The sequence below is a fragment of the Pituophis catenifer genome, unplaced genomic scaffold (assembly GCF_029215685.1).
Source record: "Pituophis catenifer annectens isolate HBS135680 unplaced genomic scaffold, rPitCat1.0.hap2 SCAF_16, whole genome shotgun sequence".
Classification (NCBI taxonomy): domain Eukaryota; kingdom Metazoa; phylum Chordata; class Lepidosauria; order Squamata; family Colubridae; genus Pituophis; species Pituophis catenifer.
The window spans coordinates 6,302,008-6,329,962 of record NW_027256896.1 but is presented as its reverse complement, the minus strand read 5'-3'; the positions used below and the strand labels follow the sequence as shown (position 1 = coordinate 6,329,962).

Sequence of the window (27,955 nt, the reverse complement as noted above, 5' to 3'; positions counted from 1 at the left end):
GAACCGGTTTGGTGACATCATATCGTCACCGCTACCGGCTCGGCCAAACCGGGAGGAACCCACCACTGTTCACAGTGCTTTACAGCTCTCTCCAAGCTTTACAGAGGTTTACAGAGTCAGTCTATTGACTGGGTCCTCATTTTACCCACCTCGGAAGGATGGAAGGCTGAGTCAACCTTGAGCCTGGTGAGATTTGAACTACCAAATTGCAGGCAGTCGACAGTCAGCTGAAGTAGCCTGCAGTACTGTGTTCTAACCACTGCACCATCGCGGTTCTGCCGATAAGCTCAGGTTGTGTTCTCTGGAGTAATAGAGTCACAAAATCCGATTGCGCTCATGCGCTTAGTTTAGTTAAATCCATCTCCACCTTCAACGTATGTACAACGGAGATCCAGAAGGCAGGCCTAATAGTTGAGATTTAATTTAACGTAATTCATTCATTTGATTTTTAAAAAGGCCTCACCAAGCTGAAAACAATTTCAATTTTTTAAATGACGGAGCATTTGGTGCCCCCAATCAGTTCAAATGAACTAGTGTGTCTTTTTTTTAAAAAATCTTTAAAAACTCAACAAACCATGTTGAGTTTGCCAACTTCTGAGCAAGAAATTTACTTTGTTTGAATTAGTGCAGGACCTCAAGCACGGATTAAATCAAGTTTGGGTGAGGGAGGCCTCAAAAGAGATATCAAAAGGTCGCCAGGAAGCTGTTTCACACAGACTTGGGAAATTGATCTGCTAATTTAGCATTGATTATGCCTTGGGTAGAAAAATAATGTTCCAATGAACCTACAGATTCTTCCACTCTCATTTCCCAGGTTCCTTGGTGCAGCAATTAAATGATATATTTTTTTAAAATACAAACATAAAGGAGTGAGAACCTATCAATGTAACCTACCAAATCAAAAGCAAAATTGCAGTCATCTTCCTTTACAAGAACACAGCGGCTGCCCCAAAGAAGAGGGAGTCAAGCTATTCTCCAAAGCACCTGAGGGCAGGACAAGAAGCAATGGGTGGAAACTCTTCAAGGAGAGAAGCAACCTAGAACTAAGGAGAAATTTCCTGACAGTGAGAAAATTAATCAGTGGAACAGCTTGCCTCCAGAAGTTGTGAATTTTCCAACACTGGAAGTTTTTAAGAAGATGTTGGATAACCATTTGTCTGAAGTGGTGTAGGGTTTCCTGCCTAAGCAGGGGGTTGGACTAGAAGACCTCCAAGGTGCCTTCCAACTCTTCTCTTCTCTTCTCTTCTCTTCTCTTCTCTTCTCTTCTCTTCTCTTCTCTTCTCTTCTCTTCTCTTCTCTTCTCTTCTCTTCTCTTCTCTTCTCTTCTCTTCTCTTCTCTTCTCTTCTCTTCTCTTCTCAAAACACACCCTGCTTGGGTTCTCATAAGGATTGCCTTTGGAAGTTGCCTTTGAAAGTTGTGGGAGCTTCATTCCTGGAAACTTTCAAGAAGAGACTGGACTGCCATCTGTCAAAAATGGTGTAGGGTCTCCTGCTTGGTCAGGGGTTTGGACTAGATGATGTACAACTTCTCCCACATCTTCTGAAGGCAATTTTTGTTCCACTGGTTGATTGTTCTCACTGTCAGAAAATTCCTCCTTATGTCCAGGTTGAATCTCTCCTTGTTCAGTTTCCATCCATTATTTCTTGTCTGACCTTCGGATGCTTTGGATAATAGCTTGACCCCCTCTCTCTGTGGCAGCCCCTCCAATATTTGAAGACTGCTCTCATGTCTCCCCTGGTCCTTCTCTTCACTAGACTAGCCAGGCCCAGTTCCTGCAACCATTCATCGTATGTTTTAGTCCCAAATCCTGATTGTCATGTCAGAGCGATGACTGTTGTATCAGTAACTCATGGATAGTAACATGGTGAGTCAGAAAAAGAGCAAACTTGCCAGGCCTGAAAAGAATGAGAATGTTCATTAGAGTTACATTTTAATCAAAACTGACCTAAATCCTATTTCTCAAATATATACACAAAGTAGAACACCATTATCCTTTGATGTGTTTTTCAGGATATCTTCATGTAAGTTTTGCAGAGGAAAAATCTCCCCACTGATAAAAATGTCATTGACACGTATAAAATTCTTCCTATTAGACAGAACTTTGTGTGTTTGTGTGTTTGTTTGTTTGATTGTGTATCCACGTGTGCATACGCACACAGCAGTGGTGGGTTTCAAAAATTTTTTTACTACCGGTTCTGTGGGTGTGGTTTGGTGGGTGTGGCTTGGTGGGCGTGGCTTGGTGGGCATGTCAGGGGAAGGATACTGTAAAACCTCCATTCCCACCCCACTCTGGGGGAAGGATACTGCAAAATCTCCATTACCTCCCCAATCCAGAGGAAGGTTACTGCAAAATCCCCATTTCCTCCCGATCAGCTGGAACTTGGGAGGCAGAGAATAGATGGGGGCGGGGCCAGTCAGAATTTTTACTACCGGTTCTCCAGAACAGGTCAGAACCTGATGAAACTCACCTCTGACACTCACAGCTTCTACTCACTTTTGACACCTGGTGTCTGCCAGGGCTAGTCTTTCTGCAGTTTTTTGCGGCACGATTTTTACAAGGGATTTGCCATTGCCTGCTTCCTAGGGCTGAAAAAGAACGACTGGCCCAAGGTTACCCAGTCAGTTTGCACCTAAGGAGGCCCTAGAACTCTCAGGCTCCTGGTTTCTACGCCCAGTTTCTTTGACCACTTCACACACTGGTCCTCTAAAAATGTATTTTCTTCCCCACGTTCTCTGCTAAGCACATTGGGCTACAAGCGGACTCCACAGTTCTCGATTGGCGGTTACAGTCTCTGCAGTCTTCCATTTAAGATGGATGTTTTCCAGGTCTTCCTGAAATCTTTGGTGCCAAGATTTCTTTGGCCTCCCTCTTTTTCTCCAGTCATTGGGTGGTATCTAACCAAATGCAGTTTTTGCTGGATGTTGCTCACTCACGTGGAGCACGGGTCCAGCAAAACACATTCTCCCTTCTGTCGGAGATAATTTCTCCTTGGTTCTAGGTTGCTTCTCTCCTGGATTGCAGGAGATGACCAGGCTGAGCCTGAGGGCTTTTAAAAAGAGACTGGATAACCATTTGTCCAGAATGGTATAGGGCAGTGGCCCCCAATCTTTTGGTCACCAGGGTCCGGGTCGGTGGAGAGAGATTTTTTTTTTGCAGGCCAAAGGTGTTGCCTGCATCCTGCAGATGGGACTTCACTTGTCTGGCATGCCATGGACCGGTGCTGGTTCATGGACCGGGGGTTGGGGATCCTTGGTATAGGGCAGGGGTGTCAAACTCAAGGCCCACAGGCTGAATCTGGCCCGTGGGCCGCTTAGATCTGGCTTGCAGGGCTGCTCTGGAAACAGTGAAGGACTGGCCTGGGGTGCCTCTGCCAGCAAAAACGGAGCTTGGGAGGGCTGCATGCAGCCTTCGCAAGCTCTGTTTTTGCTGGCAGAGGGTTGCAGGATGTCATCACAGCTGAAAACAAAGCTCATGAGGACCGTGTGCTGCCAGGCTCCGTTTTCACTGGCAGAGGGTTGCAGGTGGCCAACACAGCTGAAAATGGAGCTCGGGAGCCCATTTTCATTGGCAGAGGGTTGGGCCGCCACAGGCACCCCCTGATACTAGTGACATCAAGCTGGCTGCGCCCACCCAGCCCCCAAGGTCAAACACAACCCTGATGCGGCCCTCAATGAAATTGAGTTTGACACCCCTGGTATAGGGTCTTCTGCTTGACCAAGGAGTTGGACTAGAAGACCTCCAAGGTCCCGTCCAACTGTTATTCTATTAAGGTATCTCTAGAAATAAAAAATTGGGATGCGGTGGCTCAGTGGCTAAGACGCTTGTCGATCGATCTCAGTGGCTTGTCAATCGAAAGGTCGGCAGTTCAGCGGTTTGAATCCCGAGTGCCGCATAAGGGGGTGAGCTCCCATTCCTTGTCCCAGCTTCTGCCAACCTAGCAGTTCGTAAGCAGGTAAAAAATGCAAGTAGAAAAATAGGGACCACCTTTGGTGGGAAGGGAACAGCGTTCCGTGCGCCTTTGGTGTAGAGTCATGCCGGCCACATGACCACGGAGACGTCTTCGGACAGCGCTGTCTCTTCGGCTTTGAAACGGAGATGAGCACCGCCCCCTAGAGTCGGGAACGACTAGCACATATGTGCGGGGTGAACCTTTACCTTTAGAAATAAAAAATAAAGAGCTCTTCCACGATCTCGTTGCATGGGGCTAATGATTTCCGCTGGCATTTTCCCCGGATTATAAAGCTGAGATTACCAATAGAGAAATGTACAAAGGAAAAGGTTTGTTTGCGTTGAGGCATATGTCAGAAGAAATGAAAAGAAGAACAGCAGGGGGTTTTTTTTAGAAAAAAAAAAGCGGTGATCCCATCGTGGGTCAAGCAAAGAAATCTTTTCATCATGTTGTCACTTTTTATTCCCTTACAACATCCAATGCAGTAATCAGCCAGTTTTTCTCCACGGGGGAAGCAGGCATTCACAAGTTGACTCAGTGGTAGGCTGCATAAACACACCTCCTCCAGGAAGGAGTTTTAGGTCCGTGACATTAGTCTTGTTCACAGGAGGAAACCCCAGAGGTGCCATCCGATTCTGACTTGCAGGAGGTAAACACGACAGCGTGATCTGAAAACTGGCGTCTCACCTTGGCTTGCTCTCTGGCCCTCTGTAGATGCAAATGATGAAGTTGCTGACTTGAAAGTCCACCCGTGTCAAAAGCATGCGGGGGGGGGGATCCGTGGAGCAGTTCACTGGATGTAGATAATCAGAATAACAGGAACGGAGTTGGAAGGGACCTTGGAGGTCTTCTAGTCCAACCAGGAGACCCTATACCCGTGATGGCGAACCTATGGCACGCATGCCACAGGTGGCACGCGGAGCCATATTTGTGGGCTCACAAGTGTTGCCCTAGCTCAGCTCCAGGTGCATGTGCATGTGCGTGCCGGCCAGCTGATTTTTGGGCCTTCCGGGAAAGTCGGGAAACGGGCCATTTCCGGCCTCCAGAGGGCCTCCGGGAGATGTGGGGTAGGCTGTTTTTGCCCTCCCCAGGCTCCTAGAAAGTCTCTGGAGCCTAGGGAGGGTGAAAAATGGGCCTACCGGTCCGACCGTGCCATCACATGCCAAAAGCGGGGGGAGTGCAGGGGGGGGGTCATGCACGCATGCGTGGGGGGTGGGGCACATTGAATTATGGGGGTGGGCACACAGGTACATGACCCCCCTGCACTCCCCCCACTTTTGGCACGTGACGGCAAAAAGGTTAGCCATCATTGCCCTATACCATTCCAGACAAATAGTTGTCCGGTTTTGTTTTGTTTTTGAAAGCCTCCAGTGATGGAGCAGCCAAACTTCTGGAAGGTAAGCCGTTTTGCTGGTTGATTGTTCTCACTGTTAGGAAATTCCTCCTCAATTCCAGGTTGTTTCTCTCCTTTTTTTTAAAAAAAAAAATTGATTTATATGCCGCCCTTCTCCGGAGACTCAGAGCGGCTTACAGTGCGCTAAGCAATAGCCTTCATCCTTTTGTATATTTATACAAAGTCAGCTTATTGCCCCCACAATCTGGGTCCTCATTTTACCTACCTTAGAAAGGATGGAAGGCTGAGTCAACCTTGAGCCTGGCGAGATTCGAACCTGCAGACAGCTGGTGTTAATCACAATGCTATCAGTCTGCTGAGCCACCAGGCCCTTAATTAATTTCCATCCGTTGCTTCTTGTCTTGCCTTCCGGTGCTTTGGAGAATAGGTTGACCGCCTCTTCTTTGTGGTAGCTCCTCAAATATTGGAAGACATGTCCCCCCCAGTCCTTCTTTTCACTAGACTAGTCATCCTGCAACCATTCTTCATATGTTTTCACCTCCAGCCATCCTGATTATCTTTGTTGCTCTTCTCTGCACTCTTTCCAGAGTCTCAACATCTTTTTTATAATATGGTGCAACCCAAAAATAAGTGTTCAGAAAATCCTCCAGTTACCTGGTCTATGGCATAGAAGCAAAATGTTGTTCTCTCCTCTCTTCTCCATCTTGTTCATTTCTAGCTCCAGAGACCTCTGGCCAGCTACCATCCAAGCAAAACTCATAGAGTAACAAAAGAGCTCCATAAAATAAATAACAAAAGACCTGAAGGAAATTTATCATTAATTCCAGGTTGCTTCTCTCCTTGATTAGTTTCCATCCATTGTTTCTTGTCCTGCCTTCTGGTGCATTGGAGAATAGGCTGACCCCCTCTTCTTTGTGGTAGCCCCTCAAATATGTTCTTCGTGTATTTTAGCCTCTAGCACCTTAATTATCTTTGTTGCTCTTTTCTGTACTCTTTCCAGAGTCTCAACATATTTTTTATAATATGGTGAGCAAAACTGGATGCAGTATTCTAAGGGTAGTCTTACTAAGGCCCAGTACTTCATGTGATCTGGATTCTATCCTTCTGTTAATGCAGGCTGTTGTAGTCGACCAAACAGCCTGCAAACCTGGCAGTGGAGTCAGACAGTGAGGAGGCTGGAGAGGACAATGGGCCAGTCCTGGAGTCAGAGGAAGGCCCGGACAAGGGCTCTGCGTCGGAGGCAGAGATGGGGCCAGGGCCATCTGGGAGCGATGCGTGGACTCCAAAGCCTCCAGAGGCAGACAGCAGAGAGGCAGAGGAACAGGAGGAGCCTGTTCCTAGTGCATGCATGCGAAGAGCTGCCAGAAGGCAAGAGCAGCTGAAGCAAAAAGGACGACTCAGGAGTAAGGCCAGAAGATGATTGGCCACTCCCATAAGGCTTAAAAGAGCAGCAACGAGTCGTTGGGTTCTTTGTAGAAAAGCAATGTTGATTCCAGTGCTTCTTGTCAGTGTCTCTTGAACTTTGTGGGGTTTTTGCCAAGAAAAGCCTTTGGCAGGTTGCCAAAGACATCAAAGGTTGGTGATAAGGCCGACGGACTGGTGATGAAGAATTTGTTTTGGACTAAGCTGAGAATGAATTAATTCTCAGCTGTTTAAATAAAATAAGTTTGTTCAGGACTGAATTGTGTTTGGAAATCACTACTTGGGCCTCGGTCACAGCACAGGCTACGATTGTGTTGGCTTTTTTGGCTGCTGGTGAACACTGTTGACTAATATTTAAGTGATTGTCCACTAGGACTCCAAGATCCCTCTCACAATTATTCTCGGCTGTTCTGATCTGAGGCTGGGCGTCTCTTCAGATGAATCACCAAACGGGAAAACAGAGTTTAGCCAAACAATCTTTAATCCGCAACGGTCGGGTATCAGGGAAAAGCCAAGTACGGATGTAACAAAGTCAGTGCTGAATGTTAGGTTTAGTCAACGCTTTTTAAAGCAGCGCACTGACCGCACCCACGCCCCCCCCCCACATACATTTATCTTTCACAGCTGCTCCTCATTTCCTCCTTTCTGAGCCAATAGTACTTCCGCATTTTGAGAGGTGCAGACGGCGTTGCAGATGATGGTTTTGTACAGGCAACCCTGACCCACAGCCTATGCGCAAGTATTAGAAACCACCACCACCAGAACCCATGGAACCCGTCACCACTCCTAACCTGAATGTCTAACAACAATCCCCACTGCCTTTCTGTGGATTCGCCAACCGGCCTTAGATGCCTCTCCTGCTGACAAACGTGTCGCGCTAGTGTCGGGCTCGACAGTTATTGCTATTGAGCCAGGTTTCACCTAATCCGTACCTGTACATTGGTTTTTCTTGCTTAAGTATGACCTTACTTTTCTCTACATTGAATTTCACTTTGTTGGATAGGGTTCCAGTGTTCCAGTCTGTTGAGATCTAGTTTCGGGATCTTGATCAACAATGAGAGATATGGAAGCGAAAACTACAGATTTCTTTGTGGAATTTCAGAGTTGAGAAGGGGGAACTCAGATTTTCTTTTTTTTTTTTCAAAGGTTGGGTTCCCACAACGTGTTAAAGGCTAAATTTAGATTAATGAGATGCAATTGCTATTTTAGCATACCATATGCCATCCAAATGCCCCAGCAAAATAGTTTCATACAACATACCAAGATAATCAGAGGTGGGTTTCAGGAGGTTCTGACCAGTTCTAGAGAACCGGTAGCGGAAATTTTGAGTAGTTTGGAGAACCGATAGTAAAAATTCTGACTGGCCCTGCCCCCATCTATTCTCTGCCTCCCGAGTCCCAGCTGATTGGGAAGAAATGGGGATTTTGCAGTAACCTTCCCCTGGAGTGGGGTGGGAATAGAGATTTTGCAGTATTCTTCCCCTGCCATGCCCACCAAGCCACGCCTACCAAGCCACACTCACAGAACCGGTAGTAAAAAAATTTGAAATCCACCACTGAAGATAATGGCTGGGTTTCTACAACACACTCAACTGCAGACTTACAATCCCCTTTCTTATTGTAATCTGCCATGTGCTGCAAACCCAGCCAAGCTGTACAATCTTTGTAAATAAAGAGAAGGCAAGATCAGTCCCTCCCTCCCTCCCTTCATGTAAAGCCACACTCTATAGATTCTACACCTGAATTTGAACTTATGAAAAACTACAGATTGCTTTGTGGTTCATAGCGGTAGAATTTGCAAGTATGGAGAGGCTAGAGAAGAAGACAGAAACCACGATCTAAGTGACTCAAGAATCAAAGCTCTCTGAGTGTGGATTTTTGCTCCTGTATTGGCTTCTAAGATACTTTGTGAATCATTTTTAGCTTATTCAATTGGTACAGCACCTATTGTCCAACAGCTCTGGATACTTTACAAGAAGGCATAATGTGAATAAAAATAGTGCAATAATAAATTATATGCTACTTTTGGATATAAAATCCTGTAGTAGCAGCCATGATGTAAGAGAACTCTTTGAATCAAGAACAGGAAGCATTTTAAAATAAAGAGCTGATGGATGATTTTGGTCTTTTATGTTGATTGCTTATTTAGTATCCTATGACTATCACTACGTGTTATATCTTATGATTTCTGATGAATGTATCTTATGGTGATTATGATCATGATTTATCACTTGTTTGTATGTAGACTGAAAGCTTATGCACTGGAGACAAATTCCTTGTGTGTCCAATCACACTTGGCCAATAAAGAATTCTACTCTACTCTACTCTACTGACAGTCATTTATCTGAAATGGTATAGGGTCTATTGCTTGAGTAGGGGTTTGGACTAGAAGACCTCCAAGATCCCTTCCAACTCTGCTACTCTACTCTACTCTACTCTACTCTACTCTACTCTACTCTACTCTACTCTACTCTACTCTACTCTACTCTTCTCTTCTCTTCTCTTCTCTTCTCTTCTCTTCTCTTCTCTTCTCTTCTCTTCTCTTTTCTTCTCGTCCCGTCCCGTCCCGTCCCATCTCTTTCCTTCCCTTCCCTTCCTTCCCTTCCCTTCCTTCCCTTCCCTTCCCTTCCCTTCCCTTCCCTTCCCTTCCCTTCCCTTCCCTTCCCTTCCATTCCATTCCATTCCATTCCATTCCATTCCATTCTATTACTCTTTTATCTGTTATATAGATATCCATAAATCTGACCTACTACTAAGTGAGCAATGTAAACGAAATACACCTAGTTGTGTTCTCTTTCTTGTATATGGACAGTATATTTATTTTTGTCATTTAGAAAGCAAGTATGTGAGTATGTTTATGTATCATATTAACAGAGTTGGAAGGGATCTTGTAGTTCAACCCCCTGCTCCAGCAGGAGACCCTACACCATTTCTGACAGATGGCAGTCCAGTCTCTTCTTGAAAGCTTCCAGTAATGAAATTCCCACAATTTCTGAAGGCAACTTCTGTTCCACTAGTAGTTAATTGCTCTCACTGTCCGAAAGTTTCTCCTTATTTCCAGGTTGAATCTCTCCTTGATCAGCTTCCATCCATTATTCCTTGTTTGGCCTTCTGGCACTTTGGAAAATAGCTTGACCCCCCTCCTCTCTATGGCAGCCCCTCAAATATTGGAAGACTGCTATCATGTTTCCCCTGGTCCTTCTCTGTTTGTGCATAATTTGTTCCAAACTTTTCTCTATTGCCTCTGCTTATATATATATATATCAGGCTTACAAATCAAATCAAACAGCTATATTGAAAAAGCTGGGTGATATTATTATTTTTTTTTCTTCCATTTATAGCACAGTGTATTGAGTTATGCTTGCTTACGGACTTCGGCAGCTATTCTCCCTGGATTGAAAGCGAATGAATCTGGAGCTTGCAAATTTACTCGGCTATCCAGCATTGCTGCTTAAAATCAAGAGGCCTATTCAAGAGATAGACCAAGTGTTCATTACATAAATCAATTTGGGTCAAAAACAGCCCAGTGGGTGCTCAACCATTGATCAAATCACACTGTCAACTTAATCAAATAACGCCTGCTAAACATTCACGGAGCCAATTCCTCCCCGTTTCCATTTCTCCAAAAAAATAATTTGATTGGTTCAGCAGGAAAATAAAATAACTTAACTTTAAAAAAAAAAGAAAAGAAAGGATTAATAATTGTGGGGTAATTTCTATTCAACTCTCAGCCACCATGAAGCATATATAAGACACAGGAGGTCTATTGTATCTGCCCCTTTTTTTCCAGTACACTTTTATCGTACATTAAGGCAGAAAAGGTAAAAAAAAAAAAAAAGTGCATAAAATAAATCAGGATTTATATCATACTTACCATAAAAAATAAATCATGGTTTGTGAAGAGGAAAACACATTTGTATCTCTGGAAAACTGTGGCTTACAGAGGTATTCTTAATACAGGAAGTCCATGACCTATTACTACAATTGAGCCCAACATTTCTGTTGCTAAGTGAGATGGTTGTTAAGTGATTTTTTTCCCCCATTTTACAGGGGAGGAGAGGAGAGGAGAGGAGAGGAGAGGAGAGGAGAGGAGAGGAAAGAAGGGAAGGGAAGGGAAGGGAAGGGAAGGGAAGGGAAGGGAAGGGAAGGAAAGGAAAGGAAAGGAAAGGAAAGGAAAGGAAAGGAAAGGAAAGGAACAGGAAGAAGGGAGAGGGAGTAAGTGATGGAAGGAGATGGAAATGAGAAGGAGGGGAAGAGAAGGGAAGGAAAGGCACAAGAGGGAATGAGGGAGGGAAGGGAAGGGAAGGGAAGGGAAGGAAGGAAGGAAGGAAGGAAGGAAGGAAGGAAGGAAGGAAGGAAGGAAAGATGGAAAGATGGAAAGATGGAAAGATGGAAAGATGGAAAGATGGAAATAGGGCATGGAAGGGAAGGGAAGGAAAGGCACAGGAGGGAGGGAGGGAAGGAAAGGAAGGAAGGAAGGAAGGAGATGGAAATGGGAAAGGAAAGGAGGAGGGAGGGAGGGAGGAAAGGAAAGGAAAGGAGAAAAGGAAAGGAAGGGGAAGGGGAAGGGGAAGGAAAGGAAAAACAATATATCAAATCTACCTGAAAGTAAAGGTGGGGAGTAGGTGGTGGACTCTCTTGAAAGCTAGGCCTTGTGCCATTATGAGGAACGCAATCTGGCTAAAGAATGATGAATTAAATTTGACATATGAAGACACATTCTGTTGTGAAGATGCATGCATGCCCTGCATATCGTTTCTCTGCGCATTTGTCAATACCTAAATCAAATTTCACCGAGATTAAACTTGTGTAGCTCTGCCTTATTGATTGAGTTAGAAATGATTATGGAAAAATGAGAGCCAGAGTCCCAGATTAAAGCAGTTGCAAAATGCATTCCACATCTTCAAAACAATAGCTCGGTTTCAGGTGATTTTCAAGTATAGGAATGTCGTGCAATTTTATTTTATTTTATTTTATTTTGTTTATTTTATTTTATTCTTTTTTTTTTTTGAGATGTGGGTGTCTTTAATTCCAGGGTTGGCTATTTTCCTAGGTGACCAAAGAATTAACTCCCACTTTCTGTGGGAGCTGAGTTGTTTGGCTGTTTCCATAATCCTCCCGGAGCTACAGCCCAGTCCAACTGACAAACCACCATCGATATCTGGAGTCAAAGATGTAATTGTTTATCAGACCTTTTAAATTAAAAATACAATCCCAGCAGAGCCTGTGAAAAAGGCATGCCATAAACGGGCGGAAATGACCTTTTCCAGGGAGATGACAAATGATATCTAAAACCTCTGAGCTAGAACGAAGCCGGACATTATAGTTAATGTATGTAGTGTAGATTTATAGTTCAAGGCACCATTTTCTCCTTCCAAGTTCCAAGTCAGTTATCTTGCATTCGTTATTTGGAATTCCGTAAAATTATTCCTTTGATTCCTCTGAATTTAACTCTCTCCCTATGGAGTTCGGATCCATAAATGAAGGGAATTTGCAGTAGGACTAAAGCAGGGATCCACAACCCCCAGCACTGGGCCACGGCATGGCATGCCAGAAACCGGGCCATGCAAATAAACAAAGCCCCATTTGTGGGATGCAGGCAGCATGCGAAACCACGCAACTCTGGTCCACGAAAAAAACTTCTCTCCACGGAACCGATCCCTGGTGGCCAAAAAGTTGAAGGTCACTGATCTAAAGCAGTGATCACTAACTGGTGGTCCGTGGACCACTGGTGGTCCGTGAGAAAATTTTGGTGGTCCTCAGAAAATTTTTTTGCATTTTTTTATATTGCACTAAATCAGGGGTCCTCAAACTACGGCCCCTGGTCCAGATATGTGCAATGAGCGTTTGTGTTGCTGTTTGTGTGGGTTGGAGGGGGGCAGAAATTCTGACTGGGGGTCTGCTTTAGCTTCCTGGTGTGGGGCTTTGGACAAAGGCTGGAGGGAAGCGCTGCTGATGGTGAAGAGCTGGAGGGCCTCGTTCCAGTGGGACTGCCTCATGGCCTGGAATGGCTGACCATCTCAGCCTGCTGAGCCTCCAGGCGCCGGTACCTGGCCTTGCACTCCTGCAGGTCTTCCCTCTACTTGGAAAGCCTATGTGTTGTGGCCCCGCCCTCTGAGCCTATCCCATCGGAGGAAGAAAGCTCCAAGCATGAGGAAGAGGAGTCAGCCAGGCCTCCCTCTCCAGGCCCCTCCCCTCTGGCACTGTCTCAGGTGCCGGCCGAGGGAGAGGAGATTAACAGGGAGACAGGTGTCTCGGATGAGAGCGAAGGAGAGACATCATTCCTGTACGCATGCCTCCGAAGGCATGATAAACGATTGCAGCAGCTCAGGAGGCGTGCTAGGGATTAGAACTGAGTCACTGGACCACACCCCAGAGACTATATAATAGTGGGTGGTGGCCAGTGATCCCTGTGACGAACAAAAATAAACCTTGGATAGTCACTAAAGCCTTGTCCGAAACTGCTGAGAGGAATATTTATTTTTGTTGGACTCTTGTACGCTGAGTATATTATCTTTCTGTTTCTGTGGAAATAAAGCACTTGGCAGACGGTGTGTATATCACTGCCAAGTTGGAGATAAAGACCTGGGTGTGTGCCAAGTGCTTCCTTAACCCTCGGCTGGCTGTGTTTGTGTGTGTGTGTGGACGGGGACAGATCACTATGCTTATAGTCCTCAGTGAGGTTCTTCTGCTGTGCCTCCTTCTCGGTCAGATCCTATTTCAACTGAGCCAGCTGTTTTGCCAACTCTTTCTCGTGGTGGCTGCTTAGCTCCAGCAACTGCTTCCTGTTGGGGCCCTAAGTTGCTCGGGCGGGCAGGCGAGGAGTGGCTGGGAGGGGAGGGGCAAGTAGAGGCCGACAAGGCACCCCTCGATGCGAGTGACATCGAATTGGCCATGCCCACCCAGTCACATGACCACCTAGCCACACCCACCCAGGCGGTCATTAGGTAGATCATATTAGTGGTCCGTGGGACTTAAAATTAAGAATTTAGTGGTCCTTGAGGTCCGAAAGGTTGATGACCCCTGGTCTAAAGTACTCAAGCCAGAGTCCTTTGAAGTTTTGAGTTGTGTTTCACTAATTGTTTTGAATCTTGAGCTGTTTCCACCTAACCGTATGCAAGAGGGAGTTAAACAAGAGATATCTTACATGATTAGCTGGATTAAGATCAACCGCTCCTGAATTACAAAAAATAAACCGAATTTTATTTATCCCCTTTTCCTGCTTTGAAGATGCTGGGCAATTTGGTAAAAGGAAACAGGAAATTGCAATTGATCTTAGTTTGTTCCCTTGATCAAGGAAGGGTTATTGAGCAGATATTTGATATTTGAGTTATCCAGCAGATATTTGAGCAGATATTTGAGAGGCTGCCACAGAGAGGAGGGGGTCAAGCTATTTTCCAAAGCATCTGAAGGCCAGACAAGGAAAAATGGATGGAAACTGATCAAGGAGAGATTCAACCTGGACATAAGGAGAAACTTTCTAACAGTGAGAACAATCAACCCATGGAACAGAAGTTGCCTTCGGAAGTTGTGGGAGCTTCATCATTGGAAGCTTTCAAGAAGGGACTGGACTGCCATCTGTCAGAAATGGTGTAGGGTCTCCTGCTTGGATAGGGGAGGTTGGACTACATGACCTATAAGGTCCCTTTCCAAGGTGACCTTGGAAAAATGACCAAGAAACTCTTTACTACCTGTTAATTAATTTGGGTGGTTTTGTCTTTCAAAAAAAGTCTGGTCTGGGGGGGCACTCCCTATTTTTATTTTCAACAAATGCCTTAAGGTTAGGCCATTTTGTAAAGCCAGATGTGAATTAAAGGTTGGTGCTTCACTTTGAAGCCTGACAGTTTATCATACTTTTTATTATTAGGTTTGGTTACATAGTCAGCCAGATGTTTAGATTTGGCACTTTTATCCACCTATTAAGTCCTTCCCAAGGACCTGGGATAAAGTTGTTGAGGTTTGATGGGGTTAAAGGTATTGTTACAGGCTGTGAGCTGATGGTATGATTGTTACTGTTTTAAAAAAAAATCTTTGCAAAGAGGCAAATAAAGGACAAAGTCAATTTGTGTAACAATTAACCAGTAGAACAGTTTGCCTTCAGAAGTTATGGGTGCTCCATCACTGGAGGCTTTTAAGAAGAAACTGGACAGCCACCTGTTTGAAATGGTATAGGGTATATAGTAGTAATGTCATTTCTTAAGGGACGTGGTGGCTCAGTGGCTAAGATGCTGAGCTTGTTGATTGAAAGGTCAGCAGTTCAGCGTTTCGAATTCCTAGTGCCGTCTAATGGGGTGAGCTCCCGTTCCTTGTCCTAGCTTCTGCCAACCTAGCAGTTCGAAAGCAGGTAAAAAATGCAAGTAGAAAAATAGGGACCACCTTTGGTGGGAAGGTAACAGCGTTCCGTGCGCCTTTGGCGTTGAGTCATGCCATCCACATGACCACAGAGACGTCTTCGGATAGCGCTGGCTCTTCGGCTTTGAAACGGAGATGAGCACCGACCCCTAGAGTCGGGAATGACTAGCACATATGTGCGAGGGGAACCTTTACCTTTACCTAATGTCATTTCTTCACAACACAGCCAATTCTTAAAGCAGACTCAGCTAAAATCTCTTATCTCTCTATTTGCAGAGTTTAACCTGTTCTTAGATACACCTGTGTTTATAGAGGTGGACATTTTGCCTGATAGGCAATTTAAAAGGAATTTGGAAGAAGCCTAGTCCTTGAAATTATATCGAAGGAAGACAAATTGAAGAGGATTGAGAAGGAGGATGGAAACAATCTCAGAGTTTATGAACATTGTTTAGTTGTATTCAACCTGACACTTATTGTCGTAATGAGATTTCTGTGGATTTTATAGCTATCCATGAATCGTCAACCAGGATTGGGGAAGCCAATGCCTGATAATTACTATCCAGATAGCACTGCCTGGATTGTGAGGGTTTTTGGTTTTTTTTAAATGATATCCTAATTTATTTATTTGATTTTTATCCCACCTTCATTACTAGACTAGAACTCACACTCTCTTGGTGATTGGCCCAAAGTTCTTCCAGTCAGATTTCATGCCTCAGGTGGGACTAGAACTCACAGTCTCCTGGTTTCCAGCCTGGTACCTTCATCACTAGGCCAAACTGGCACTAGTGCTTAATGCTTTAGGGTAGTCTTGCCTATTGGTCATCAGAAATGTTGACTTCATAGCAATAACAATAGCACTTAGACTTATATACCACTTTACAGTGCTTTACAGCCTTCTCTGAGCGGTTTACAGAGTAAGTCTCTTGCCCCCAACAATCTGGGTCCTCATTTGACCCACCTCGGAAGAATGGGAGGCTGAGTCAACCTTGAGTTGGTCAGAATCGAACTGCTTTCAGTAAGCAGAGTTAGCCTGCAATACTGCATTCTAACCACTGGGAAGGAAGGAAGGAAGGAAGGAAGGAAGGAAGGAAGGAAGGAAGGGAGGGAGGGAGGGAGGGAGGGAGGGAGGGAGGGAGGGAGGGAGAAAGGGAGGAAGGGAGGAAGGGAGGAAGGGAGGAAGGAAAGGCAATAGCACTTAGACTTATATGCCACTTCACAGTCCTTTACTGCCCTCTCTGAGCAGTTTACAGAGTCAGCCTCTTTCTCCCAACAATCTGGGTCCTCATTTTACCCACCTCGAAAGGATGGAAGGCTGAGTCAAACTTGAGCCTGGTTAGATTCGAACTGCCAAATTGCAGGAAGCTGGAAGTCAGCAGAAGTAGCCTGCAGTACTGCACTCTAACCATTGTGCCACTGCGGCTCTTTTTTGTGTATGTCATTGACGTAGGTCTGTGCTGTTTTTGTTAATTCATCTGGCTGAACTACTGTGCCGTATTTAGCATTTGAAAACCATCTTTGAGTCTTTAGCAATACAGTTGTTATGTTTGTGTGTGTGTGTCTGTGTGTGCATTTGTGCATGTTCGTTACATAAATAAATCTTACCCTCCAAATATGTCTAGCCAAGCAGTTCTAGGCACTTGCGTTACAAGGCACTTCCTTGCTCACCTATTCTTGGCAGCAAGTGATGTAGTGTGAGGGAGGAAAATCTTGATTCTATTAATGGAGGGACAATTTGTTTGATATTACTTTATGAAGGTCGTGTTCAATTTTTGGGAGCAATCCCAAGTTTGTAATTCTTGGGAGATTGAAAGATGGCACTGAGCTGAGGATTGGTTTAACCATTTGTCAACCATTGTTCAACAGCAGATGACTTGAATAGCACGACCCAACGTTTTTCAACCTTGGCAACTTTAACATATGTGGACTGACCATACTGTAAGACCTGGAAGCCATCGTTTGCATTGGGCCTTCAGGCTTGCCACATTTACTGCTGTGGGAAATTGGGAAATTGGATTGTATGGAGTGGCGTATGTATGGCGTATGTGTATGTGTGTGTGTGTGTGTGTGTGTGTGTGTGTGTATACATATACATACATACATACATACAACATATATATATATATGTTTTCTCAGGTTTTCGCGGGTGTTTGTATGTAGGTCTTTGGTTATTTGGGTCTTCTCCCACGTAAAATTGGAAGTGTCTTGGCGACGTTTTGACGAAGTCTCATTCGTCATCTTCAGGCTGGTGTTCTCGGCTTCGTGCTTCCAGGAGCAATGAGCATTGCTCCTGGAAGCACGAAGCCGAGAACACCAGCCTGAAGATGACGAATGAGACTTCGTCAAAACGTCGCCAAGACACTTCCAATTTTACGTGGGAGAAGACCCGAATAACCAAAGACCTACATACAGACACCCGCGAAAACCTGAGAATATATATATATACACACACACACACACATATATATATATTTTCTTACTTCTTCATAGGGTTTATGTGTGTTTTTCCTCTAGCCAGGTTTCTCCTACGTAACCAAGGTTTTTCTGCAGCCCTAGCTCAGTAGAATCACATGCAGAAAAACCTTGGTTACGTAGGAGAAACCTGGCTAGAGGAAAAACACACATAAACCCTACGAAGAAGTAAGAAAATAGATACTATACCTTTACAGGGAGGATACATAAGATGTGGGTATGGCTCACTGATGAAAGCAAACGAGCTGCAAATAGATCTATATAAGTCTCCCATCTGGCAGGAAAAACTTACTGGCTGCCAGAAAAGAAAAAAGCCCAGAATCTAGTGGATGTGATTCTACTGAGCTAGGGCTGCAGAAAAACCTTGGTTACGTAGGAGAAACCTGGCTAGAGGAAATATAGATAGATAGATAGATAGATAGATAGATAGATAGATAGATAGATAGATACACACACATACGTGTGTGTGTGTGTGTGTGTGTGTGTGCGTGTGTGGGTATCTATATCTATATATATCTATATCTATCTATATCTATCTATCTATCTATCTATCTATCTATCTATCTATCTATCTATCTATATACAGTATATATTGGGGTAGACCAGATGCTTCGATAGAAAAACATTATATATATTTATGTGTGTGTGTGTGTGTGTGTATGACATATGTATATGTATATATATGGCGTATGTATGATGTGGTGGCTCAGTGGCTAAGACGCTGAGCTTGTCGATCGAAAGGTCAGCACTTCAGCGGTTCGAATCCCTGGTGCCGCGTAACGGGGTGAGCTCCCATTACTTATCCCAGCTTCTGCCAACCTAGCAGTTTGAAAGCTTGTAAAAAATGCAAGTAGAAAAATAGGGACCACCTTTGGTGGGAAGGGAACAGCGTTCCGTGCGCCTTTGGCCTTGAGTCATGCCGGCCACATGACCATGGAGATGTTTTCGGATAGCGCTGGCTCTTCAGCTTTGAAACAGAGATGAGTACCGCCCTCTAGAGTTGGGAATGAGTAGCACATATGTGCGAGGGGAACCTTTACCTTTACCTCATTGTATGGAGCATGGGTGATATGTAGTCATAATAACATTTCTTTCTCAGGAAGTCAAGGCCATCTTGCCCTGCACCTGGGAGGCCTGTCCAAGTGGGACCGTGCTGTAATTGGACCATGTGATGGATTTGTGGGTGTTGGGCAGGGATTTGAACTTTCCTTTGGGGTGGGGAAACCTTGGAAGCTTTCAGATTCGGGTTTCCCCAGATGTGCCAATATGATACCTCTAATAATATATAGCTTTGATGAAATTCAAACCTCGGAGTTTCTTTTCATTGGAGGTGTTATTTGGAACCCTGACACATACAGAGAGTGGTGAGGACAGCTGAGAAGATTATAGGAAGCTCACTTCCTGTTATTCAGCATGCTGCTTATAAGCGCGATGTGCTTAGAACTTGAAGGGTTGTGAAAGACCCCAGACACACACGTCTGTTTCTGTTGCTCCCCTCTGGGAGGAGGTTTCAAAATATTTCTAGCAGGACTACCAGATTCTGTAATAGCTTTGTTCCCTATATGCCATCCGTCTGGTAAACTCACAAGATTTGTTTCTCTCGCTATGTACATATATACATCCGAACTAGAACTGGGGTTGTTTCTCTGTGTCATATAAGATATGTGAGTATATGCATAATTTTGTATTTATTTATTTATTTTGTCATGTTCACATGTATGAACATGTATGAGTGTGTATATGTATGAACATTTATGAATGTATGTATTGGAGGTGGGGACCCTTTCAGAGCTGTATGGAATGAAATTTCATTTTAATGTATGCCAATTAGTGTACATTCAAAGTGACAATAAAGCTATTCTATTCTATTCTATTCTATTCTATTCTATTCTATTCTATTCTATTCTATTCTATTCTATTCTATTCTATTCTATTTATTCTATTCTATTCTATTCTATCTTCATTCTTCTATTCTATTCTATTCTATTCTATGCTATGCTATGCTATGCTATGCTATGCTATGATATGCTACGCTACGCTACGCTACGCTACGCTACTCTACTCTACTCTACTCTACTCCAACTCCCAGAATTCCCCAACCAGCATGGTCAAGAACATTCTGGGTTTTTATATACATGTAGTCCTCAACTTACAACAGTTCATTTAGTGACCACTCAAAGTTAAAACGGCACTGAAAAAAGTGACTTATGACCATTTTATACACTTATGACCATCTAGGGAGATTCTCAGTCATCCAGGTCATGGTTGTCCCAAAGGTGCTTTTTCAATAGGCAATTGGACTTTCTGGTTTTTCTTTGAAGACGTTTCGCTTCTCATCCAAGAAGCTTCTTCAGCTCTAACTGGATGGTGGGGAATGGAAGGATTTAGCTGCGGTGTCGCAGTGGTTAGAATGTAGTACTGCAGGCTACTTCTGCTGACTGCCGGCTGACTGCAATTTGGCAGTTCAAATCTCACCAGGCTCAAGGTTGACTCAGCCTTCCATCCTTCCAAGGTGGGTCAAATGAGGACCCAGATTGTTGGGGTCAATAGGTTGATTCTGTAAACCTCGTAGAGAGGGCTGTAAAGCACTGTGAAGTGGTATATAAGTCTAAGTGATATTGCTATGGTCCTTCCTCCCTCCCTCCCTCCCTTCCTCCTTCCTTCCCTCCCTCTCTCCCTCCCTTCCTTCTCTCCCTCCCTCCCTCCCTTCCTCCTTCCCTCCCTTCCTTGCCAGTGGTTAGAATGCAGTATAGAAGGCTGACTCTGCCCACTGCCAGTAGTTCAAATCTCACCAGGCTCAAGGTTGACTCAGCCTTCCATCCTACCGAGGTGGGTAAAATGAAGACCCAGATTGTTGGGGGCAATAAGCTGACTCTGTAAACCTTTTAGAGAGGGCTGTAAAGCACTGTGAAGCAATAGCACTCAGACTTATATACCACTTTACAGTGCTTTACAGCCCCCTCTGAGAGAGTCAGTCTCTTGCCCCCAACAATCTGGGTCCTCATTTTACCCACCTCAGAAGGATGGGAGGCTGAGTCAACCTTGAGTTGGTCAGAACCGAACTGCTGGCAGTTAGCAGAGTTAGCCTGCAATACTGCATTCTAACCACTCGGAGGGAGGGAGGGAGGGAGGGAAGGAAGGAAGGAAGGAAGGAAGGAAGGAAGGAAGGAAGGAAGGAAGGAAGGAAGGAAGGGCAACAGCACTTAGACTTATATGCCACTTCACATAAAAGAATGCAAATGACTAACTGTCTGCAAGGAATATAAATAGCAATATCACTTAGACGTAGAGTCAGTGAGGCCACTTGGAGGTTTATCTATGTTTTCAGTATCACCTGAGTAGTGCAAACGGGTGTAGAGCCTTCTTGGAACTGCTGAAAAGACTGTGTTGTAGACTGGAGATAGATGATGTCGTATTCCACTTGACTTTTCTTTCTATGTAGTTCCCTTAAATTATACTAATTAAAATTATCTTACTCTTCTTGTAGATACTGGGCTTTGATCCAATCCATTTGGATGTTTCAAAATGATTCAGAGAAAAAAATATATTTGGGCAAGACTAAACAAAACAATTAAGACGTGAAAGCATGATGTTGTGACTTTTTATTAACATAAGAACAATTTTATGCTGGACTTTCCTACCCTGGTACTCAAATTTTGAAACCACCCCATAAAAACACAGACCAGGTCAAAACTTCATATAAAATCCGTTCATAAAATAATGGGCTGTTGTTTTATTGGTGCAAACAGATTCCTAGTCATGCAAAAAAAGCAGGACTTTTGTTATCCTTTTTTCCCCTGTTGTTTCCTGAGCATCCAGTGAAAATTAGGTGATCCTTAAAAGTTGAAATTAGTTCTTAGTGAATTACTGCAGAAAATGATTAGAAACCCACATGCAAATATTATTCACCCATGTATCTGCATAATACTTTCCTGTCTAGCACCTTTTTAATCCAGCCTGTTAAAAATAATTACCATTGTGATATGTATCCCTGACTTCCCACAGGCCGAGATAGATGTGAAAGCCAATGAGATCATCATTTATTTTCCAAAATAATAATACACACACGCTAAAATCACACAGGGAGAAAAAAAAATCTATTAATCCCAATGCTTCTAGCAGACGGTAATTTGAGAAAGACTGATGTAGACACAGAACATGTCCTTGGACACAGAATACAGGTTCTCCTCGACTTACCACCACAATTGAGGCCAACATTTCTGCTGCTAATTCAGACATTGGTTAAGTGAGTTTTGTCCCATTTTACGACCTTTCTTTCTTTCTTAAGGGACGTGGTGGCTCAGTGGCTAAGACACTGAGCTTGTCGATCGAAAGATCGGCAGTTCAACGGTTCGAATCCCGGGTGCCGTGTAACGGGGTGAGCTCCCGTTCCTTGTCCCAACTTCTGCCAACCTAGCAGTTCAAAAGCAGGTAAAAAATGCAAGTAGAAAAATAGGGACCGCCTTTGGTGGGAAGGGAACAGCGTTCCATGCACCTTTGGCGTTGAGTCATGCCGGCCACATGACCATGGAGACGTCTTCGGACAGCACTGGCTCTTCGACTTTGAACCGCCCCCTAGAGTCCGGAATGACTAGCACATATGTGCGAGGGGAACCTTTACTTTTACCTTTACCTTACAACCTTTCTTTACAGAAGTTGTTAAGTGAATCACGGCTGTTATTAAATTAGTAACACGGTTGTTAAGCAAATCTGGCTCCTCCCTTGGCTTTGCTTGTCAGAAGGTCGCAAAAGTTGGCACTATCTGAATTTTGATCACGTGACTGTCGGGATGCTGCAACGATCTTAAGTGTGAAAAATGGTCAAAAGTCACTTTTTTCAGTGCTGTTGTAACTTTGGTCACTAAATGAATTGTTGTAAGTCGAGGACTACCTGTAATAAATGTGTCAACCCTGAAGTGAACCTGGCTGAGGCCATCTTGGAGACTTCAGAGTTGCCATAAAGCAGAAGGTTTAGGGAGGAGGGAAATAGGTAGATGGGGTTTTGTAGCCAAAACAATAAAGTTTTCCTGTGGGAACCAAGGACATTCTCACAGGTGCTTGGCCAGAGGAGGAGTGAAGTAACCAAGCAACCAGCCAGCACCTTGATTGGACAGCACGACTGGTAACTTGAGGGAAAGGGGAAACTTTTACTTTTTAATTAGGTGAAAGCCGGAGGAACTTTCAGAGTCGGTTTTCCCCAGCTGTGCCAATCAATTGTTCTTTGAGGAGTTTGCCTGCCTCAGAGTTCTGCTTTCTATGGGTGCATTACTTGGAATGCTGATATAATGAATTAGTCTTACTTCTTTATTTATTAAACTTGTATGTCACACATTTTACTTTGCAAAGTTTCTCTGGGCAAATCGCAAAACAAGCAAACAAACTAGTGGTGGGTTTCAATTTTTTTTACTACCGGTTCTGTGGGCGTGGCTTGATGGGCATGGCATGATTTAGTGGGTGTGGCTTGGTGGGCATGGCAGGGGAAGGATACTGTAAAATCTCCATTTCCTCCCAATCAGCTGGGACTCGGGAGGCAGAGAATAGATGGGGGCGGGGCCAGTCAGAATTTTTACTACCGGTTCTCCAAACTACTCAAAATTTCTGCTACCGGTTCTCCAGAACTGGTCAGAACCTGCTGAAACCCACCTCTGAAACAAACAAACAAACAAACATATCTGAGTAGTAATTAAAAGGCAGCACCTTGGGAGAGATTTGACAGATCCCACATCTCAAGACATGAACCAACGGAGAGAACCCAACCCAGGTGCAACTGATTTTAACTTTGCTTTTGGTGATGCTGCGATTCTTGGCCGGTTGTTCGTTTCTTCCGCCATTGCTGTAAGCACCTTGCCCAAAAACTGCACTGCAGTTTCAGAAAGGGAACAGAAAAGTCTCAGTGCAAAATTGATTCTGATCGCTCGATTAACTTTCTCTCCCCTCTGTCTCTCGAATTCTTTTAGCAGACGGACGATGCAGCACAGACCGACGGTCAGCAACAGACACAATCTTCTGAAAACACAGAGAACAAATCACAGCCCAAACGGCTTCATGTTTCAAATATTCCCTTCAGATTTCGGGATCCAGACCTCAGACAAATGTTTGGGGTAAGCAATAGTTTCCTTAGAACACTCTTACTGTTGCTTTTATTCCTTGTTTATGTTCAGTGTGTATCTATGTATGTATGTATTCAGCTGTTATGGCTGCCCATCTTATTCTCAGCAACTCGTTGAAAACCAAGCTAGGAAAGATATTTTAGACAACAGTTTAACTAAACATTATTCAACGTGTCAAGACCCACAAATAAGACACTTTCTCAGCCAAGCATGGAGGTGAGGCTGACCAAATTCCTGGCCCCAGTGCCTGAGGGAAGAGTCAGATTTTTAAAGTTTTCTGAAAAGCTAAAGTCAAAGTCATCCAAACCTTGAGGAGAAATGTAGAGGCCAAGCACTATGACATCTCTTTAACAGACCATGTCTTCTTCAGCTGCTAGGACCTAGCTGGGCAGCCTCATTTTGATGCTGAATTGTGCAATTTACTTTACTTCTTTTTGGTATTCCACTCTGGTGTTGGTTTGCAGAAAACAACAGAAAAAAAAAAGAACAATATATTATAATGTATCACATCTAATGCAGTTTATAGACTCATGGAGGTAACACCTATGCTTTTAGATGAATGAACTGGATTTTGTAACCTCTCTAACAGTTTGTGGCATAAAAGATGTACTATTAGCTTCTACCAGATCTTTTAGTCCTGAAGCTGATGAAGGGTGCCATTTGACACAATCCTCACCGAACTGAAGTTGAACTGACAAGGATTGTCCTGTAGCACTTCTAGAAATTGTTAGAAGCCAGTTTCTAAATTCTGGTAGCACGGAAGACAGCAGATGTAGAGCCACAGGCTGGCATGAACATAACTCCAAGACCTCTAGCAGGATGGTCTCAAGTTACTTTTGCTAACTGAGAAGGAGAGCAGCCAATTCTTCTTGCAAAATGTCTGTTGTTCAAATGGAAGGTCAACTGCGCTGAAGAAATAGGACCATCCAGTAGTGCGGGAGCTTTCCAGTATCAACTGGAAAGATGGAACGTAGATACTGAAACATGGACATTGTCCATTTCCATACTCCATCAGAAAATACAAGAGCGGAAAGAATGCAGTCCAAGGGATGGTTTTTCATTGAACCATAGAGTTGGAAGGGACCTAGTGAGTGAGCTGGTCCCACTCTTCCCCAATGCAAGAATCCTCACACCATCTCAAACAAAATGGCTGCCAATTCTTTCTTGAAAATTTCAAGTGGTGCAGTACCTATGTGTCCAGATAGCAGCCTACTCCACTGCTTCATAATTCTCTCATCATCAGGATATTCCTTCCTATTTCAAGTTTGGATCACTCTCCATGACTCTTCACCCAATGGTACTTCTCATATCCTACAATGCTGTGGAGAATAAATCCATACCCTCTTCCTTGTGACCTTCATGTATTGGAAGACTGCTAGCACATTTCCTCTTAGCTAAATATACCATGTTCCTTTAACTGTTCTTCATAGGAGTTAGCCTGCAACCCCCTTTTTTCACTGATGAGTTGTTCTAACCAAAGAACGGCTGATTTTGGACCTATATATTTATATTCCACCATTTATTCATAGCAAAACTATAACATAACAAAACTATATCATAGCATATTTCAAGAAGCATATTGGGAAGGGTTTCAGATTGGGCTCATGACCCTGTTCATTATCTTTCTTCCCCACTGCCCTCTCCCTTCCCCCTCCCATGCGCTCCTCTTTCCAGACCTGTCTACGATCCTGACACTTTGCCCCAAATCCATCAGGCACTTCCCCATTGCTCTACTGGAGGGTGAACATCATGGCTGCCTTTCCAGAGGAAGCTGCGAAGGAACTGACATCACAAACAATTGCCTCTCTAGGATGCCGCACTCGCTCTCCTTAATGGCCCAGGCATTCTACAGTTATTCTGAAACACACACACAGAAACACACACACATCCACACACCAGGGGTGTCTTACCCCCACAGTATTTGTTTCCAGATAATAAGTCATCTGTGTACCAAGTCTGGTTGAAATTGCTTGAGGCATTCCAGAGTTATGCTGGAACATACATACATACAGCCTTTTTTATATAGATAGATTCCGCCATTTATTGATAGCAAAACATATTTCAAGAAGCATATTGGGAAGGGTTTCAGATTGGGCTCATGACCCTGTTCATTATCTTTCTTCCCCATTGCCTGTCTTAATGCCTCAAACTGGAACCTCTTCATAACAAAACATGAGAGAAGGTGCATGGTTTCAGGTCATTTACCCAGTGTCACAAGAAGACCACTTAGTGAATGAGTGAGCTGGATGGGTGTTCCGTGTCTTGGCTGGCTTTAGATATGAAGATCAAAACACAAGGTTAAGTAGCATTAGAAATGGTCCCATCACTTCTAGACTTCTTGGGATGTAGACATTTCCTTGAGTGTTTTTGGTTGTGTTCCTGGGGTCTTTCTGCTGAGAGCCAAGAAACTGCTGGGAGATGTTTTTTTAAAAAAATGAACTGTGGAAACACTGTTTTAAAAAGTAAACTCCTCGATAGTTTTCAACAATAACTGCTTTGCAGGCAGTGTCCAAGCTGTCTATACTTCCTAAATTACCAAATTCCAAGGTTTTGCCCCAAGAGCAGTTGAAGAGTTAGGGAAGGCTGAGAAGCACAAGAAAACCTGTCTGAGAGAGATATACTTTGTCACCTTGTAATGTTTTACAAACACAGTCACACAGCTGTGAAATATAATCCATTGGAACCACTCTTCCAATTTAGGAATCACGGCCCCAAGTGCTCCTACCACATTGAGACTGCTTTGGCCTTGACTTTCAACATCCTCTCTAGTTCCTTCTTCAGGCCCTGTTCCTTTTCCAGTATCTCATACTCTTTCTTCCTGATGTTGCTGTCACTTGGCACCACTACATCTGTTACCAACACTGTCCTCTGGTCCCTGTCTGCTACCATGATATCTGACTGATTGGCCAATACCTGCCTATACATCTGGATCTGGAAGTCTCACGGGATTTTAGCTCTCTTATTCCCTACAACCATCTGTGGAATTTCTGATCTAGACTAGAGAGAGTCTTGCCCATAGAGTCTTGCCCTCGGTACTCATTGTTAGTTGGTTCCAGGAGATGCGATGAATATCAAAAACAATGAGTACCGAACAAGTTTTTCCCATAAAGAATAATGCAGCAAGTCAAAAGGTAACTAACATTGACAAGTTCTAGGTTGTGCACTGAGTACTGAACAAATGATGACTACCGGGACAGATTTTTTTTGTGTCAAAATGTGTTGAGTACCAAATTCGATGAATTTCAAAGTAGTTTGAAACCACTACTTGGTTGTGACGTTCAGTGTATGCTTTTCCCAAAGTTTCCCCACTTGGGAATTCCCAATTAAGAAACAGAAAAAAGAAAAACTGCAAGAAACAGTACAGATTTTTTTTTTTAAAAAAAAGAAACATAAGAAGAGACTTTCAATCTTATTTACCGCAATTAAAAACAAACTAATTATTCCACTCCCTCTTTTAAGATTACTACGCAACTTACCTTTTAAGCCTTTCTCACACAGAGGTGGACAAAAATGTTGATATATTTTCTCTTGAAACTAAGGCTAGCCCACCATTTAAGACTAATTTATCTTAATTCATTAACTAATTGCACTTTAAATGAACGAAGTCATCATATTATTAATGGGTTCCTTTTACCATGTAAAAGGAAATAATTTGCAGTTCAATTAAGATGCTTGTAGTAGGTTTGTTAACATCACTGGAAGGGTAGCATTTTAAATATATCCCTTTGACAGCAGCATACTGGAGCCAAACTCATATTCCAATGTGCTTCTTTCTCAAAGAGTTGTGGTTTGTTTATTTATTTACTACATTTGTGTAGCTGTCCATCTGGCCAGTGTGACTCTGGGTGGCTCACAGCAATTAAAAAAACAACAGCAACCGTAAAAAAATAAATAAACACAACAACATGCAACTCCCAACACCGTGATTAAAAATTCAATAACATATAATCCCAGTCAACTCTGTGAATATTATTTAATATAGCTGTTGCTAAGGCTCGCCACTACTGCTGAAGCCCCAGGCACAATTTCAGAGCCAATTCTTTGAACCCTTCCTAAAGACTGCAATAAAGATTTGATTTGATTTGATTCGATTTAGGTGCCAATCTAAATTCTGGGATAATTATGGGTTTTGTTTTGTTTTTTCAAAAGATGGGTATCACGGCAGAAAAACTTCTCCTCCTGGGTTCCATCAAATTAAAGTCCATAGTAGATGGAACTGGTAAGATGCAACTCCTGCCAGATCTGATGTAGACAGATGTTCAAGGAGAGGAAGGTTCTTACATCACAATGATGTTGCTA

At 43.6% G+C, this 27,955-nt stretch overlaps 1 protein-coding gene across 1 annotated transcript in view; it reads left to right on the top strand.

Moving 5' to 3' along the window:
* Positions 1 to 27,955, top strand: part of RBFOX1 (RNA binding fox-1 homolog 1) — a 238,290-nt gene that overhangs the window by 41,449 nt on the left and 168,886 nt on the right. The window contains exon 2 of the mRNA XM_070955384.1: positions 23,504 to 23,647. Coding sequence (XP_070811485.1) covers positions 23,504 to 23,647 — 144 coding nt within the window. The remainder of the gene's footprint in view (positions 1 to 23,503; positions 23,648 to 27,955) is intronic.